The sequence below is a fragment of the Quercus robur genome, chromosome 2 (assembly GCF_932294415.1).
Source record: "Quercus robur chromosome 2, dhQueRobu3.1, whole genome shotgun sequence".
Lineage (NCBI taxonomy): Eukaryota > Viridiplantae > Streptophyta > Magnoliopsida > Fagales > Fagaceae > Quercus > Quercus robur.
Window position 1 is genome coordinate 95,963,212 of NC_065535.1, and position 18,434 is coordinate 95,981,645.

General features: G+C 38.4%; 2 protein-coding genes across 2 annotated transcripts; one reads left to right on the forward strand and one right to left on the reverse strand.

Moving 5' to 3' along the window:
- Nucleotides 1-998: 998 nt before the first annotated feature.
- LOC126706005 (uncharacterized) lies at nucleotides 999-4,516 on the reverse strand. The gene is made up of 5 exons (XM_050405257.1): nucleotides 4,349-4,516; nucleotides 3,996-4,240; nucleotides 3,809-3,943; nucleotides 1,686-2,892; nucleotides 999-1,241 (listed from the first exon to the last, which is right to left on the reverse strand). Exons 1-5 carry the CDS (start codon nucleotides 4,514-4,516, stop codon nucleotides 999-1,001), a joined length of 1,998 nt encoding a protein of 665 aa, XP_050261214.1.
- A 4,854-nt stretch (nucleotides 4,517-9,370) lies between these two features.
- LOC126716040 (ras-related protein RABA2a) lies at nucleotides 9,371-14,274 on the forward strand. The gene is made up of 2 exons (XM_050416946.1): nucleotides 9,371-9,733; nucleotides 13,606-14,274. The coding sequence occupies exons 1-2, from the start codon at nucleotides 9,569-9,571 to the stop codon at nucleotides 14,086-14,088; spliced, it is 648 nt and encodes a 215-aa protein (XP_050272903.1). The 5' UTR covers nucleotides 9,371-9,568; the 3' UTR covers nucleotides 14,089-14,274.
- Nucleotides 14,275-18,434: the final 4,160 nt, after the last annotated feature.

Below are 18,434 nucleotides of genomic sequence, written 5' to 3' on the forward strand. Positions count from 1 at the left end.
ACCAAGTACATTTGCCTCGTCCATGATTTTAGGACGAGGTTTTTAAACAATCATTTCAGTTTTCAGACTTAACAAGGGTTTTTGGATGTAGGACGTCCAACCTTTAAATGAATGAAGGTTTATTTTCTCTGTATGGACGAATGCTGTTATGCTTGTTATTTATATCAACTCCAGCTTTGGCTCGTCCATGGCGAGAATACATATATTCTTCATATTATGTTAGTCTAACTCATTTTTGCAAGTAGTATTTTTTTATTCAGCTTTCTTCATCTCAAGACTTACAAGCTGATTCTACATACTTACCCAGTTTATTTTGCCTAACTTTTCACTCGTCCAGAGGTTGGATTGTTTCAGTTGGCTTTTGATTTTCGTCTTTAAATTGAACGAAAATGCTTTGAGGCTTTTCCTCGTCCATGAGTTGGACGAGTGTGCCTAGGTTTTTTCCTTGTTTTACTCAGGAAAATCTAGACGTTACATCTCTGCGTTTAGAGAATTTATTCGTCTTGAATCTTTTAGCCTCCTTGGGGGTTAGCTTGGACAGAAATAGCATGGAGATTTGAAATTCACACAACACTTTGTACATAACATAAATATCGTTTACAGATAAGGCACATGCATACTAATGCCTTTTTTATTTAATAAGTACAACTCCATAACTTCGTCCATAATCACGACATAACATAAATAATATAGCAGTATTAAACACAAATAGTATTAAACATAAATAGAACGTAAGTAGACGGACAAGCTCCAAGCTCGTCCTTAGTAATATTTAATCCAGGCTCACTTTACTGATAGTACCTCCTCAGGTGCTCCACATTCCAAGGATATTCCAATTTTCTCCCATCCAGGGTCTCCAAGTAGTAGGATCCTTACCTTTTACAGTTGATAACTCTATAGGGTCCTTCCCAATTTGGGCCCAATTTCCCATGCGTTGGGTTTTTGGTTGCCAAAGAGACCTTTCTCAGGACAAGATCTCCTATGTTGAATCGCCTTGACTACACCATTGCATCATACTGCCTAGCCATGAGGTTCTTGTACTTTGCTGCCCTGTGCTCCGCATCTGCCCTTACCTCGTCTATCAGATCGAGGCTCAAACGGAGTTGCTCCTCATTATCCTTGTCTTGATACATCATCATCCTATGATTGGCCATATGTACTTCTGCAGGTATAACTGCTTCGCTTCCATAGGCTAGGGAATATGCCCATAAAACACCTGGTAACTCGTCTGGCCATATTCCCTTCACCCCCTCAAGCCGAGTCTTGATGATTTTTAACAATGATCGGTTTGCAACTTCAGCTTAACCGTTGGCTTGGGGGTGTACAGGTGAGGAATAATGATTTTGAATTCCAAAGTGTATGCAAAAGTCCCTGAAGAGTGCATTGTCAAATCGTCGTCCATTATCAGACACCAATACCTTGGGGACTCCAAATCTGCACACAATGCTCTTCCACACGAAATTTTTTACATTCTGTTGTGTGATATTTGCTAACGGTTCAGCTTCCACCCATTTGGTAAAATAATCAATGCCCACCACTAGAAACTTCATCTGCCTTGTGCCTAGAGGGAAATGACCCAAAATGTCTAGTCCCCATTGTGCAAAGGGTCACAGTGCCATCATCGGGGTGAGGTACTCTGATGGATGTCTGGGGACGTTACTAAACCGTTGGCATTGGTCGCAGACCTTGACGTATGCTTTAGCATCAGCTTGCATATTTGGCCAATAATACCCTGCACGAACGACCTTGTGGACGAGTGACCTGGCTCCTGAGTGATTGCCACATGCTCCTTCATGAACTTCTCTCAGTACGTAGTTTGCTTCGTCCGGAGCCAAGCACCTAAGATAAGGTTGAGAAAAGCCTTTCTTGTACAGCACTTCGTCTATAAGAACGTACCTAGCCGATCTCACCCTCAACTTCCTGGCTTTGTCCTTCTCTTCTAGTAGTCGTCCGTCTTTCAAGTATGATATAATCGGGGTCATCCAATTTCCTTTGCTCTCCACTTGTTGTACTTCTGGGATATCTATACTTGGCATATACTGAACTTCATCAAATTCGTCCATCGATTCATTTGCTGAGGCTTCTTTTGCTATTGTATCAGCTTCCACGTTCTCCTCCCTTGGGATTTGAACGAAATCAGCTTTTTCAAATCTTTTCATAAGGCGCATCACCTTATTAAGGTACTTTCTCATCCGTTCTTCCTTTGCTTCATACATCCCATTTACTTGCCCCATGATCAACTGAGAATCCCTCAAGACGAGTATAGATTTGGCTTCCACAGACTTAGCCAATTCTAACCCTATGAGGAGGGCTTCATACTCGACTTTATTGTTAATTGTTTGGTACTGCAGACGAACCTTATGTTTCAATTTGTCTCCTTCTGGGGATTGTAGGACCACACCAATTCCACCTGCATGCCATGTAGACGAACCATCCACATGGACGACCCATCTCTTACTGTCTTCTGTCTCATCATGACTTGGGGTAAACTCCGCAATGAAATCTGCTAGTGCTTGAGCTTTTATGGCATGCCTTGGTTGATATCTAATGTCAAACTCACTGAGCTCTACAACCCACTGGATCAATCTTCCTGCAGCTTCCAGTTTATTCATTGCCTTCTTGAGCTGATGATCTGTCATGACATTAATGACATGTGCTTGGAAATAATGCCTCAGTTTCCTGGAAGCGGTGATCAATGCGAAGGCTAATTTCTCCATTTGTGGATACCGTCCTTCCGCTCCCCTCAATGCCTTACTCGTATAGTACACAGGTCTTTGCACTTTATCTTCTTCTCTTATCAATGCTGAGCTCACGGCATGCGGGGTTACTGCTAAGTATAAATATAACTCCTCTCTGACACTCATTGATCCATTCGAATGCTTTTCTAAGAACCTTAAAAAATGGCAAACATTTGTCAATGGCTTTAGAGACAAACCTGTTGAGTGCAGCAACTCGTCCAGTAAGGGATTGGATTTATTTGGTATTTTGTGGAGGCTTCATGTCCAGTATTGCTTGAATTTTATTAGGATTCGCTTCAATTCCCCTGTGGGAGAACATAAAGCCAAGGAATTTCCCTGATGATTAGGGGTGTCCACGGGTCGGGCCGGGTCGGATTTATGTCCAACCTGTAACCAACCCGCTTACGTCGGGTGGACGGCTGAACGACCCATCGCCGATCGCAGACGACTTCGGGTCAAGTCGGATCGGACTCCGGCGAACAACGGTCGGGTCGATCGGGTTTATGCTGAGTTACAATAACCGAAATTTCGCCGAATTAAAGCTCAAAATCACCACATCAAGCCTAGATTTGAGCGAAAATAACCGGATCTAAGCAAAAATGGAAGCAAAAACATCACATCAAGCTCAGATTTGAGCGAAAAATTCATCTTTGTCACCGGATCTAAGTGAAAATCAAAGCACAAGCACCAGATCTTCGCTGGATCGAAGCTCAAAATCACCGCATCAAGCCCAGATTTGAGCGAAAATTACCGGATCTAAGCAAAAATCGAAGCAAAAACCATCACATCAAGCTTAGATTTGAGCGAAAAATTCATCTCTATCGTCGGATTTAAGTGAAATCGAAGCACAATCTTCATCTCACCGTCGAATCAAGCGTAGATCTGAGCAAAATCTTCATCTCACCGCCGGATCTAAGGAATAAAACCTAGATCTTCACCGGATCTAACCAAAAACTACCAAACCTTCACCAGAAATCAATGAATCTGAACGGATCTATGTATCTCCGGCCTTCTTTCATGGGTTTCGTCGGTCGGATCGGGTATATTGGGTTTTGAAGAAGAAAACCCACCATCCGATCCGCCTAAATCGGTTTTTGGTGGCGGAGAACCGTCTCCGACCATCATCGGTGTCAGGTTGGTCGGTTTTTGGGTTGGACCGGGCGGTTTGGGTAGGTGGGTCGGTTTTCGGGTTCCTGTGGACACGCCTACTATGATACTCCAAAAGCACATTTGCTAGGATTTAGCTTTATGTGATACTGTCTCAGTGTGTCAAATGTCTCTTGCAGGTCGTCTAAATGTCTTCCCTCGTCTTGACTCTTCACCAGCATATCATCTACATAGACTTCCACATTCCGCCCAATCTGCAGACGAAACATGTGGTTGACCAATCTCTGATATGTCGCCCCTGTGTTCTTTAAGCCAAATGACATCACCTTATAACAGAATAAGCCTTGACTGGTGACAAATGATGTTTTCTCTTGGTCTGCCTCGTCCATCCTTATCTGATTTTATCCAGAAAAAGTATCCATGAAACTAAGCAACTTGTGGCCCGCAGTTGAGTCTACCAATTGGTCAATGTGTGGCAGTGGATAACTATCCTTGGGGCAAACTTTGTTTAAGTCAGTGAAATCTACGCACTTTCTCCACTTGTCGTTTGCCTTTTTGACCATTACTACATTGGCCAACCAATCCGGGTAGTACACTTCCTGAATAAACTTCACCACCATCAACTTTTGAACCTCGTCTTTGATAGCATCATCTCTCTCAGGGGCAAACATCCTCTTCTTTTGCCACACTGGCTTGGAGGAAGGACATACATTCAGACGGTGGGTAATGACACTAGGGTCTATACCCGGCATGTCCTCATGACTCCACGTAAACACATCAATATTTTTCTTCAAAAATTGGACGAGGTCCTGCTTAATCTTCTCTTCTAGATCTGTTCCGACCTTGGTACACCTCTCAGGGTTATCTTCATCCAAGAAAATATCTTCCAATGCTTCGGTAGGCTCTGCTACAACTCTCTTTTCTTCAATATTCATGGCTTGAACTTGTTCATGATCAACATGGCTAGGTAACATTCTCTTGTTGCTAGTTGGTCCCCTTGTGCCTGCCTTACTCTGTGTTCTGTTGGAAACTTGACTGATAGGTGGTAAGTAGAGGTAACAGCCTTCCAACTATTCAAAGTTAGTCTTCCAATTATGGCGTTGTAGGAGGATGGACAATATACCACAAGGAAGTTCACATCCCTGGTGATTTGTCATGGGTATGCCCCCAGTACCACTGAAAGGAAATAGTACCCACGGGTTGTACCTTTATTCCACCAAAACCTACTAAGGGGAGTTTATTGGACGGAGCTGGTCTCGTCCTAACCTCATCTGCTGAAAAGTTGGATAATATAAAATGTCCACCGAGCTTCCTTTGTCCACAAGTACTCTTCTAGTTGTGTAGTCAGCAATAAGTAAGATGATGACGAGAGCATCATCATGGGGGTGATGAATTCTCTCAGCGTCTTCGTCCGTGAAGGTGATTGCTTGTTCTTCCGTGGACCTTGCTCTCGGTGGCCGTCCAGAAAGTTGGACGCTCTACACTACCTTCAAGTATGTTTTTTTGGACTTGGACGACTGGTCTGTCGAACTTCCCCCTATAATGACTCTTATTTCTCCGAGCGGTGGTCGTGATGATTCTTCCATCTTCCCTTTCAGTTTCTTGTCCCTGTGGTCTCGTCCAAGGAAATTCCTCAACTTCCCTTGCCTTATGAAATTTTCAATTTGTTGTTTTAAATCGAAACACTCGTTTGTATCATGACCATGGTCCCTATGGAAACGGCAATATTTGTTCCTATTGCACTTATTGGAAACTCCCTTCATTTTCTCCGGCCACTTCAAGGAAGGATCATCCTTGATCTACATAAGGACCTGCTCAAGTGGAATGTTCAAAGGGGTATATTGCTGGTTTTGTGCTGAAGAGCCTGGCTTCTTACTATCTCGGTCTTTCCTTTCTTCCGTTCGTCCCTTCTTTGGACGAGGGCCTTGCTCGGGATGGCATCTGGGGTTTGCGTCTACTCTCTCAGACCTCTTCCTCTTTTAAGCAATGATCGCGTCTTCTGCATTCATAAAATTTTGAGTCGAATGGACAAGTTCGGCCATGGACTGGGGCTTTTTTTCATAGAGTTTATGTATAAACAAATTTGAATTCACCCCATTATGGAAGGCCGCCAATAAGAGCTTATCATCTGTTTCGTCCACACTAAGGGCTTCTCTGTTGAAACGGGTGATGAACGACCGCAGGCTCTCGTTCTCCCCCTGCTCTATGGTCAACAAATTGGACGAGGAACGCTTATGCCTCTGTCCCCCAATGAAATTGTTAACGAACAACTTGCTCAACTCTTCAAAAGAACTTACCGAATTCGGGGGTATTTTGCTGGGCCCTTGAGGGTAGTAGGGAAGGCTCTACACATTATTTCGTCGGGCACCCTTGAAGATGCATGGTGGTCTTAAAGGTGGCGATGTGATCAAATGGATCGCGTGTTCCATCATATGAATCCAGAGAAGGCAACTTGAACTTTGATGGTAGAGGGTGACCATTGATGGAAGCCGTGAAGGGGGAATCAGTTCTGTGAACCAAATCTTCTATCGGATTCGCCCTCCTCATATTCTCTTTCATTTCCTCCATGACTTTCTTCATTTGGTCCATTTCTTCTTTCAAGTGTGGTACCGTTCGTGAAGTGGTGCCTCTGAACTGACTTCCAATTTCAGTATTCTCTCTTTCATCATGACTCTGTGTTTGTCCTCCTTCTTCACGTTCTTCACGTGTCTGCCTCCTCATATTAATCTCCATTCTTAACTCTTGGTTTTGGCGAGTCAACTCCGCCATAGATTGCACATGTTGGACAGATGATGTTTGCATGACCGGTGCAGATTGGCGATCGCGATGAGGGTTGCTTGAAGCATCCCTGCTTCCTTGATGGCCTGGGCTAGTAGCCCTCGATCTGGTCCGAACCATCAACCTTTTGTCACGGAGAAGTAAACTGTAAAACAATCTTCCTTTCCCACAGACGGCACCAACTGATAGTTCCCTGGATATCAGTAGGTTGATAAGTCTCGAGCGCTGATGATCTTTGGGCTGTATCCTGTAAACAAGAACACTGAATCAGAGGAGACTGGTGGGGACCGGCCAAAAGTTCTCCGATGGTGAAGTTAGTGAACTCAGAATTCTCTGTAAGAAGGGAGTAATTTCTTTAATGAAAATATCTTACTGCCTTACCTTCTTATCGAAGAATCCTTATATAGCATGTGTGGAACGGTTATCTGTTTAATAACCATTCCTAATGTCGAGGGGTCCGGAGAATTTGGAGGTAACTTCCATAACCGCCATGGAAGTTACCTCAGTTGGACTTGCGTTCCATGGAGAATTTGGCACTTAGAGTTCAATCAAATGAGCTCGTCCATCCTTCGTCAAGGACGGACGAGATTATCAAGGACGGGTCGTCCTTGTCCAAATGATTCTAAGGACGGATAAGCTTCCCATGGGATCTCGTCCGTCCGAAGATAGACGAGGTCAACATGGATGCTTGGGTTGACCTTGTTTGCCTGGTTCGCCCTAGCTTGTCTTTTATTGGACAAGCTATATGGACGAGTTTAGGACTTGGTGTTTTTCGTGACACCATCAATTTTATTTAATTCAATTTTTTATCATCATCCAATTAGGGAAGAGGATTGAACTCTTAACATTTTCATTAAGAACATCTACAGGCCAATCTAATAGTCATCGGTTTTTAATTAAACTTTTTTATATAGATTTTTAGCCACTCTTATATAATATTATTTGGGACTAGGACTATTCACAAGTTGTTTAAGGTAGGTTAAGACAAGTATTCATAACCAAAATGCTACTAGTAGGTTGGACAAATTTCAATCCGTTGCTGACCCACCTATCTTTAAAACCAGCGAATTAATTTAAAAAATTGGTGGTTTCAACTTTGGAAGATTGGCAAATTAATACAATATACCCACTCTTAGATTAATCCTTTCTAATTGGGGTCATAAAATAGTGCCTTTTAGTTAACCTTCTTAATGGGTATTATTTCAAATAATTCATTATTTTTCTCAAATTATTAAGGAAGAAAATATAAACATTTTTTTAATAAAAATTTACCACTTTTTGCAATATATATATATATATATATATATGTAAAATGTAGGTTGGAGGCTTGGTTTTGGTGAGTTATAAAAATTTCAATCTACTAATCAAAAAAGACCCGCTATTTTGATGGTCCAACCCACACCATCTTACATAATAGACCAATGTTGGGTTGTTGTGACCTGTGGGTTGGATGAGTTGGCAGGTCAAGCAGGTTTTATTTGCATGGCCCTATTTGGGACTAATCTAGTCAGGCCTATACGCTTCATCTAGCTCGTATTTTTAATTAATAAATTAAAATTTTTATGTCATGACATGCGGAGTATATATTTGGCAATATATATATAAAGACAATATTTTTTTCAAAAAATATTCACAACTATTAACATAACCGATTATAATTAGGTAGGGGCTTAGGTTCAATGCATCTTGTACACTAGACTCGATGAGATATTGTCATGTGGCAATTCTTTGATACATAGCAACATCCTATCTAGTTTAGTGGACGTAACATTGGACCCAAGTTGAATTCTTATAATCAATACATAATAAAAATTAGTATTAGTAACATATTCCATATAACTCAATTACTAAACTCTTTTATAATCAAATAAGGGACTCGAGTTTGAAATTTCAAACTCCATTAATATCTAAAATCAATTGGTATTATCATGTAATAAACCTTACAAATTTTAATCATATAATCTATTATTTTTTGTTATTAATTAATATAATTTATTTTATTTTATGTTTGTTGAATATATACTATTAATAATAGAATTTCTCGTTTGGATTTCAACATTTTGCGTACTAAAATACCATTACACAAATTCTTAAACTCTCTAAAATACTTTTATCTTTTAGTTAAATAATTTTAAATTATTATAAAAAATTTTTAATTAAAAAACACAAACTAAGTTAAAAGAGTAATTTACTATTTACTATTTTTAAGTTTTAGGTTTTTTCTTTTATCTTCTCTATTTAACTTAAAATTTAGAACATTATCTCTATCTCACTTTAAAATATTAAAATACTAAACCAAAAAAAAAAAAAAAAGAGTATTATTGCAAGTACCTTTGAAAAATGAGTCTAGTATTTTTTTTTTGAAAAAGAGTCTAGTATTAATATAATTTTCAATCGTTATCAAAAAAAAAAAAAAAAGGGTTCAATCATAGATGGTGTTAACGAAATAATGATTGTGATAAAATAATGATTTACTCTATATTTAATTGGCTAGAAAATCTTGCATTTACGTGGTCAAAGAAAAGCTTAAAAACTTTTCAAATATGTAGATTCAAAATGTTTTCTTATAAGAAGAAGAAAAAAAAAAGAAAAAAAAAAAGGAGAGACTGAAAAATTAGCTTTCCCTATTTACCCCACAACAAAGCCTCAAAGTAAGGTGGACCCCAGCAAAAAGACAGGGTATTTGGGTCAAATAGATCAAAGCCAAGGTAAAAAACATAAAAAAATATCCGACACAAGCAAAAACCATTTGATTTTTCCAATACTTCACTTCAACTTCTTCAACTTTCAACTTCTTTCCATCCCCTTCTTCTTCTTCACTTTCTTCTTCTATTTTTCTTCTTCAGAGAACAATTCCTTAAACAACTTCTTGTAATTTTATTTTTTCATTTCTTATACAAATTTTAGTTTTCTTCAAAGTTTGTATTTTTTTTAGAGAGAAAAAGATGGCTAGGAGAGCAGATGAGGAGTACGATTATTTGTTCAAGGTTGTATTAATCGGCGATTCTGGAGTTGGGAAATCGAACTTGCTGTCCCGATTCACTAGGAACGAGTTTTGTTTGGAATCTAAGTCCACCATTGGAGTCGAATTTGCTACTCGTACCCTCCAGGTTTAGTTTTATATTTGTATATATACACATAATTTGTGTGTTTCTCTGTAATTTGGATCTGGGATTTGCTTATAGTCTTACTCTTTTTTAGTATATGTATGGATATATGCTTGTGTTTATAGTTATGATATGGGATTTGTTTAAATTTTGAATTTTTTTAGTCCACAGAGTATACTTTGGAAATTGGATTTGCTTAAATTTTGAATATCTTTCAGTGTATATCTGCGTATGTGTTAAATGTGTATGTGTAATTTGGATCTGGGATATGCTTAAAGTTTTAGTCTTTTTCAGCAACTGTATGCATATTGCTTGTGTGTGTGCGTGTATAATTTGGATATGGGAATTGTTTAAAGTTTTGAATTCTTTTTAGTACACAGAGTATACTTCGGAAATGGGATTTGCTTAAATTTTGAATCTTTTTTAGTGTATAAATGCATATATGTTGGTTTGTGCATAATTTTGATGTGGGATTTGCTTAAATTTTGTATTTTTTAATACGCACAGCATAATTTGGAAATGAGATTTGCTTATATACACATAATTGTGTGTTTTTCTGTAATTTGGATCTGGGATTTGCTTATAGCTTTACTCTTTTTTAGTATATGTATGGATATATGCTTGTATTTATAGTTTTGATATGGGATTTGTTTAAATTTTGAATTTTTTTAGTCCACAGAATATGCTTTGGAAATGGGATTTGCTTAAATTTTGAATATGGTTTAGTGTATATATGGATATATGTTAGATACGTGTGTGTAATTTGGATCTGGGATATGCTTAAAGTTTTAGTCTTTTTTAGTAAGTGTATGCATATTGCTTGTGTATGTGTGTATAATTTGGAATTGAGAATTGTTTAAAGTTTTGAATTCTTTTTAGTACACAGAGTATTCTTTGGAAATGGGATTTGCTTAAATTTTGAATCTTTTTTAGTGTATAAATGCATATATGTTTGTGTGCATAATTTTGATATGGGATTTGCTTACATTTTGAATTTTTTTAACACACAGCATAATTTGGAATTGAGATTTGCTTATACACACATAATTGTGTGTTTCTCTGGAATTTGGATCCAGGATTTGCTTATAGTTTACTCTTTTATTATATGTATGGATATATGCTTGTGTTTATAATTTTGATATGGGATTTTAAAAAAAAAATTATTTTTTTTAGTCCAGAGTATACTTTGGAAATGGGATTTGCTTTTTGAATATACTTCAGTGTGTATATGCTTATATGTTAAATATGTGTGTGTAATTTGGGCCTGGGATATGCTTAAAGTTTTACTCTTTTTTAGTAACTGTATGCATATTGCTTGTGTGTGTGTGTGTGTGTATAATTTGGATATGGGAATTGTTTAAAGTTTTGAATTGTTTTTAGTACACAGAGTATACTCTGGAAATGGGATTTTCTTAAACTTTGAATCTTTTTTAGTGTATAAATGCATATATGTTTTTGTGTGTGCATAATTTTGATATGGGATTTGCTTAAATTTTGATTTTTTTTTAATACATATAGCAAAATTTGGAAATGAGTTTTGTTTAAATTTTTTTATCTTTTTAATATATACACAGGTGTGTGTAATTTGGATCTGGGGTTTGCTATACATACATGCTTGTCTCTCTGTGTGTGTATAATTGGATATGGGATTTGCTTAAATTTTGAATTTTTTATTTTTCAGTACACACAGTATACCTGGAAATGGGATTTCCCTAAATTTTGAATTTTTTTTTTTTAAACGTATATACATGGTATTGTAATTTGGATCTGGGTTTTGCTTAATTTTTTTTGGGTAAACTATTGAGAGGGTTCTGGGGTGGGGTGTTATTTGAATCTTTTTTAGTAATTCTGTGGTGCATATATATATATATATATATATTTACATATGTGTATGTAGGCATGACCATGCCAGCATGTAATTTAGATTTGAAATTAGCTTAATTTTTTTAAAAAGTAATACTATGGTGATTTGTGTGTAATTTGGATCTGGGTTTGGAGGAAGTGGTCCAAATGGAGCTCCTGTTTGATTTGAGCAATTAGTTTCTAATCTTCTGTGAATTGAAAATGGGTTATGTTTCTAAAACAAAGCTTAATTAAAATAAAATGCAAGTGACCCTCAATTTTCTGTATGTCTGGTGGTACTTCTATGTTCAACCTGTTAAGGTGTGGAATTTGTGGGTTCGTTGACTCAAAAAGTAAAGAAAATTTTAACAATTGCACATACATGTATGAATCATTTTGTTTTTATGTAATATGTCAAAGTATTTAAATAATTCTTCTAACTTCTATCTGCACCATTAAAGAACCTTCCTTCATGCAGTAACTTTGATTTTGATTTGAAATTTAAAGGGAGTTGTCAATGTTTATCTTTCCCATTACACATTGCATTTTACACTAGTTTTCAACATGTACCATGCAATAGAGTCCAAAGTTTTTCAGTCAAATTCAATAGACTCTAAAGTCAGAAATTTGTCATGGTTTGGCATTATATGGAATGTTAAATAGCTGCCAAATTTTGCCACATGGGTATTCTAGGCTGTCACAATTGGGTGGTTGGAGGCTTAATTTTGGGGAGAGAGAGAGAGAGAGTTGGAGAAGAATATTAACAGAGGAGAGGTTAAAAGACATGTGGAATGTTAGATTTAAAGATGTAGGATACATGGCATAAAGTTGTGGAATGTGGACAAATATTGTGAGTTTTCTCTTAATTTCCATTTTTGTATTAGATTCCCTTATTCTCCATTTTAAAAGGTGTTAATTCATTTTGTTCCCTAGCTAAGTCATTTTGAAGTTGTCATTAGGAAAGCATTTATTTTGTAGTTTAGACTTGAGTGGGATTTTCCTTTATAAACGATTTGATATGGAGAATTTAGTTGCATGGCCATACTCCCAGTTAAAGTTTGGTTTGATTAGAGATTGAGGGTCATTGTTAAAAAGTAACAGAAGAAAGAGGAAAAGGGGGGGGGGGGGGGGGGGTTGGGCGGGGGTGGGGAAGTTGTTAATGGGCACGGTGGAAGTACTTCTCCTCACCAAATGCTTGCAAGATCTTAGTTTTTAAACTAATCCTGGTGCCTGCATTTTGCCCTTATACATTCAATTGGCAATGTTCTGTTTCATTTTAGCCCAGCTCAACTCATTGTTAGCATTTGTTACATGATTAGGAGAGTTTGTTAATTTTCTGGCAACCTTGCTGGTTGATTTTAGTTTAGAGTAATTACCAATTCTGCTTCACATTAAGGCATTCCCATGAGAGTGCTGATCCAGGAATATTGAATGATTCTGCCAGTTTTAAGCACTGTTCTATGATTTACAACCAATTTTTGGACTAGAAACCAACTCCCAAATTCTAAGGGCTTCCTCTTTCATCATTCATTAATGTTTTGACTAGCTTCACTAAAAGTCTTTAGCGGTGTACTACTAGTAGTTCACAGGCTACCAATATTTGTGATATCTGTAGGTCTTTGATGTCAATATCTTCCCATTTTCACATACATTTTATCTTGTTGCCAGTGAGCAATGAGCATATACAACAATGACCAAACCTTATAAATTTTGAGATTAGCTATGGATCCTAACAAATTAGTCAAGGCCGGCCATAAATATTCTTTTATGTCATTCTATCTATCCAAAGTTATTTGTTACTTAATTGAAGCGTCATTTTTCCTTCTATTTATGTTAGTAGTGAAGAAGTTTGATGAAGCCCAACTGTCAGGAGGCTTTGGTTTGATTTATGAGATTTCATTCTTTTCACTGCTTACTTTATAATGCGCTTTCAAAATGTGTCCTGTTAAATCCATCTAGTCTGATGTTTTATGTTATATGAAACCAGCTTTTTATTGCATGTCTTTACACCACAAAGTTTTTTTCCTTCTCAGGTTGAGGGAAGAACTGTGAAAGCTCAGATATGGGATACTGCAGGACAGGAGAGATACCGAGCAATAACAAGTGCTTACTATAGGGGTGCCCTTGGAGCTCTTCTTGTGTACGATGTGACTAAACCAACAACATTTGAAAATGTGAGCCGGTGGTTGAAGGAGCTCAGGGACCATGCTGACTCCAACATTGTGATCATGCTAATCGGCAACAAGACTGATTTGAAGCATCTCCGAGCAGTTGCAACAGAGGATGCCCAGGGTTATGCTGAGAAAGAAGGCCTTTCGTTCATTGAAACGTCTGCTCTTGAAGCAACAAATGTTGAGAAGTCTTTCCAGACAATTCTTGCAGAGATTTACCGGATAATTAGTAAGAAGTCACTTTCCTCGGATGAGCCAGGACCTGCTAGCATCAAAGAAGGAAAGACCCTAGTAGTGGGGGGATCAGAGGAAAATACCAAGAAGCCTTGCTGCTCTTCTTCCTAGGGATGGTTATGATTTATATAGATTATTTGTTTTCCCTCCTATGCTTGTCCCCCTTCTTGTGGGTTGTTTCATTTTTTGTTCTTTGTTTTAAAAATATGATTAAACTGCATTTTGTTGTGGCATCAGGATTTATAATGATTTCTTTGTGGGTGCGCTTAAAGAGATATATTTTAGGTTCTTTGCAAATCCAGATATGAATTTATAATGATTTCTTTATGGGTGCGCTTAATGAGATACATTCTCGCGGGTGTCATGCCTCTCTAATCTTCCGTGTGAAGTCTTCTTTCCCCACGTGAGACCTGTGTCTTCTCTGTGAAGCTGTCCTTTTCTTTTCATATCTCCCTTTTGCTCTCTGTCTCGCTCTTTTTCTTTCCTTGTTGAAGTCTCACTTCATTTAGCCTCCCTGTAATTTTCTTCTCTATATCTTGTTTCTCTAGTCTATATAGTTTGCCTCCTTTTATGTTTGTGGCCTGTGCCATGGATGAGGTAAATGTCTCCCAGGCATCTAAATTTAATTGGCTAAAAAACAAAGTCAATCTTGCTGTGGTCCCCTCATCCAAAGAGTCCTCTAAACATCTTCTTATTGGTAAAATCCTCTCAAAGAAAGCCTTCCCTAAAGCTCTTGTCAAGGAAATTTTGACAAAAGCTTGGAATGTTCTAAATGAAGTTGAAGTCTCTGTGGTAGATAGAAATGTTTTTGTGTTCTCTTTCAAACATGACGCAAATGTTAGACGAGCTTGAGACAGGAGACCATGGCTGATTAAAGGAGAGCATTTGATTTTGAAACGTTTCAGCCCAGAACATGGTACTACCGAGGTGGATTTTTCAACCTCAGAATTCTGGATTCAGGTGCATGGCCTTCCTCTTGACAGACAAAGTAATGAAAATCTTCTAAAAATCGGTAGTACAGCTGGACATGCTTTAGAAACTGACTTTATAGGTCTAACCACTGGGGTTTGGAGGAAAAATATCAAGGTCAAAGTGGAAGTAGATGTAAGTTGTCCTCTTGTTCTTGGGTTTTCTTTAGAAAGAGAACACATCCCTGATATCTGGATACCATTCAAGTATGAAAAGCTTGGTAATTTTTGTTTTGGCTGTGGAGTTTTGGGGCATGATCAGAGAGATTGCCAAGACAAGAGAGTTCAATTAGTTCAAAAGGATGGAGTCCATTGTGGTTTTTTTGGAAGATGGCTCCGTGCTGATAATGATGAGTTTCAGCCTGGTCTAAAGTTAGAAGCTTTCAACAACAAAGGTCTGGTAAGGTCCTGGAATGCCATGGAAGAGAGGGGAAAGCGAGGCTTCAAGGACCTCTCAGTTGATGTTCTTGACCCGTGTTCCGGGTTGATTGATGGGACTAGTACTGAAGAGGCTACTACACACCTTTCAAAGGTCACAGGAAACCTAGAGACTCATGCTAGTTCAGTTACATATCAACCAAATAGTCCTTTTGACATCCCACCAAACCAGACACCTTGGATGGTCCCAAAATCCAAGTTAGCCCAAAGCCCAACTCACCCAACCTCCACATCGGTCGGGCCTAATACCATATCTCCTCCATTTGACCTAAAATCCCCTCCAATGGACCCCAAATCCACACTTCAAGCCCATCCCCACCATTACATTAGAGAGTATAAACGAAAATTAAGCTCAACTAGTCCACCAAATTTCCCTTTCCTTGTCAAAAAAACTAAAGACTTCTGAACAAGCTCCTTCCTTGCAATTTTCTCTTAACAATCTCCCTCAACTTTCTGAAATTAATCCACACTCACTCCTTTCTCCTAACCTCATCCCAGTAGCCTCTTCTAGTCAACACTCATCTAGGAGGACCTCTTTGAAAGATCAAGCCAGAGCTAAAGCTGTTTCTCGTGTTGTACGATTCAAAAATGGGAAAGGTAATAACTCTGAAACCCTTAATCTCTCTTCTAATAAATCTGTGGCTGGTGATAATTCTTCTACTCTAATAAATCATGCCCCCGAAGTCACCATGAGGACCCTAACTAAATCTAAATCTCCAAGAATAAATAAAATCAAATAGTTTGCTAATTATTATTGTGTGGAGCCAGCAGGTAGAGCTAGCGGTCTTGCTTTATTTTGGAGTTTAGGGGTGGAGCTGGAAGTTATGTATTCTGACAAAAATATGATTACTACTCTTGTGTATTCTGACCCTCCCAATTCGCCATGGCTGCTTTTTGCCATCTATTGGCCTTGTAGGAGAAATAAAAGGATCATGTTTTGGGAGATGCTTGAGAATATGGTGCTTTCCTTTTCGGAACCTTGGATAGTCATAGGGACTTCATGGCAAACACTGGAGCTATCGACCTTGGTTTTAATGGGCCGTCTTTCACTTGGTCAAATAGGCGTGAAGGTCTAGCAAATATTAAGGAATGCCTTGATCAATGTCTCTGTGATCGAGAATGGCAAATTCTTTTTCCCAAGGCTGGTGTTAAGCATCTGTCCAATGCAAATTCAGACCATAATCCTATTCTGCTTGACACCCATCTAGAGCCTGAAAATCTCAACCGCCCTTTTAGATTTGAAGCGATGTGGACTAAGGATGAAAGGAGTAGAGTTGTGGTGGAGAATGCTTGGCAAGCAGAAGTGGAGGGTTTTCATGGGTTTCGACTTGCAAGAAAATTGGAAGAGACAAAAAAAGATTTAAAGAAGTGGAATAAAGGAGGTTTTTGGCCTTGTAAGAGAAAGAATTAAAGCCATACAAGCTAATATTGCCAAAATTCAACAGAAACCTCCCACTAAAGAGAATCTTGAGCTAGAGGCATCTCTAAATCTTGAGCTTGATGATTGGTTGACCAAGGAAGAATTGAGATGGAAGCAAAAATCTAGGGAACTATGGTTAAAAGAGGGTGATAGGAATTCGAGATTCTTTCATTTATCTACCCTCATTCGTAGGAGAAGAATTCGTATCTCAGAAATTAAATTGGATGATGGCTCTTGGATCAATAATAGAGTTGACATCCAAGATTGCTTTAGAGGAAGTTTCAATTCTCTGTACCAGTCTAGTAATCCTCAAATCCCTGGAGAGTTGGAGAACTTAATTAATCCCTGTATTTCTGATGAAGAAAATGATGAGCTTTGCAGAATACCTTCCAGAGATGAAATTAAAAAGGTGGTTTTTGGGATGAAATCCTTAAAGGCCCCAGGCCCTGATGGCTTCCCTGCTCTTTTTTACAAGCATTACTGGAGAGTTGTGGGGGATCAAATGGTGCTTGCTACGCAAAGCTTTTTCCAAAATGGCTGGATGCTAAAAAGCTTCAATCAAACATACATATCTCTCATTCCAAAGAGAAATGGGGCTTGTAATTTCAACCAATTCCGACCCATTGGTCTCTGTAATGTGTGCTACAAAATTATAACAAAAATCCTAGTGAGTAGGCTTAGGCCGCTATTGAACAGATTAGTGGATCCAGCTCAAGTTGCCTTTGTCCTTAATAGATGGATCACAGAGAGCGTGGACCTTGCTCAAGAGATAGTCCATAGTTTCAAGCATATGAAGAAGAAGAAGGGTTTCCTGGGGATAGAACTAGATTTTTAGAAGGTTTATGACAGAATGAAATGGAGCTTCTTAATAAGGGTGCTTAAAGCTTTTGGATTTAGCGATAAGTTCTCTAATTTAATTTTTCAATGCATCTCCACTGTTCAATATTCCTTGTTGCTAAATGGGGGAATTTGTCCAGGCTTTGTTCCTAGTTGTGACCTCAGACAGGGGGATCCTTTCTCTCCATACCTATTTATTCTAGGCAGTGAGGTTCTTATGAGGTTGGTCAATAGAGAGGTGGATCGAAAAAACATATCTCCAGTGAAAGTGGCCTGCACTGCTCCTGCTATTTCAAAACTATGCTACGCAGACGATGTTATCCTTTTCTGCAAAGCTAAGATTTCTGAGCTTGCCTCGCTTAAAATGTGCCTTGAAAAATACTGTTCTTGGTCTGGTCAATTAATTAGTATGGAGAAGTCTGGTGTCTTCCCCTCTAAAGGTGTTAGCTCTCAGTTTCTCAATCAAATAAAATGTTGGTGGGGTCTGAATTCACTCCCTCAATGCACCACCTATCTTGGTGTCCCCTTGTTTTTATCTAAGAGCAGATCCCAAGACCTCGGGATGGTGAAAGACAGGTTAGAGAGCAAACTTAGTGGCTGGAAAAGTAAAAATTTATCTTGGGCAGGAAGAGCAACTCTAATCAAATCAATAGCACAATCTATTCCAACATACACCATGGCTGCCTTACAATTCCTTAAGAATTTGTGTGACCAGCTGGATTCAATGGTCTGAAGGTTTTGGTGGAATCCTAAAACAAAGTCTAGTCATTATTGGACTCCTATCTCTTGGTCTT

Bases quoted from the DNA above. Each gene is read 5' to 3' on its own strand.
- LOC126706005 (XM_050405257.1), bottom strand. From the start codon at position 4,516: ATGTTTGCCCCTGAGAGAGATGATGCTATCAAAGACGAGGTTCAAAAG. The intron at 3,944-3,995 runs GTATCACATAAA...GTATCATAGTAG, and splicing joins ACATTTGACACACTGAGACA to GCGTGTCCACAGGAACCCGA. The intron at 1,242-1,685 runs GTCTGCGACCAA...GAGGGGGTGAAG, and splicing joins ATGCTAAAGCATACGTCAAG to GGAATATGGCCAGACGAGTT.
- LOC126716040 (XM_050416946.1), top strand. From the start codon at position 9,569: ATGGCTAGGAGAGCAGATGAGGAGTACGATTATTTGTTCAAGGTTGTA. The intron at 9,734-13,605 runs GTTTAGTTTTAT...TTTCCTTCTCAG, and splicing joins TTGCTACTCGTACCCTCCAG to GTTGAGGGAAGAACTGTGAA.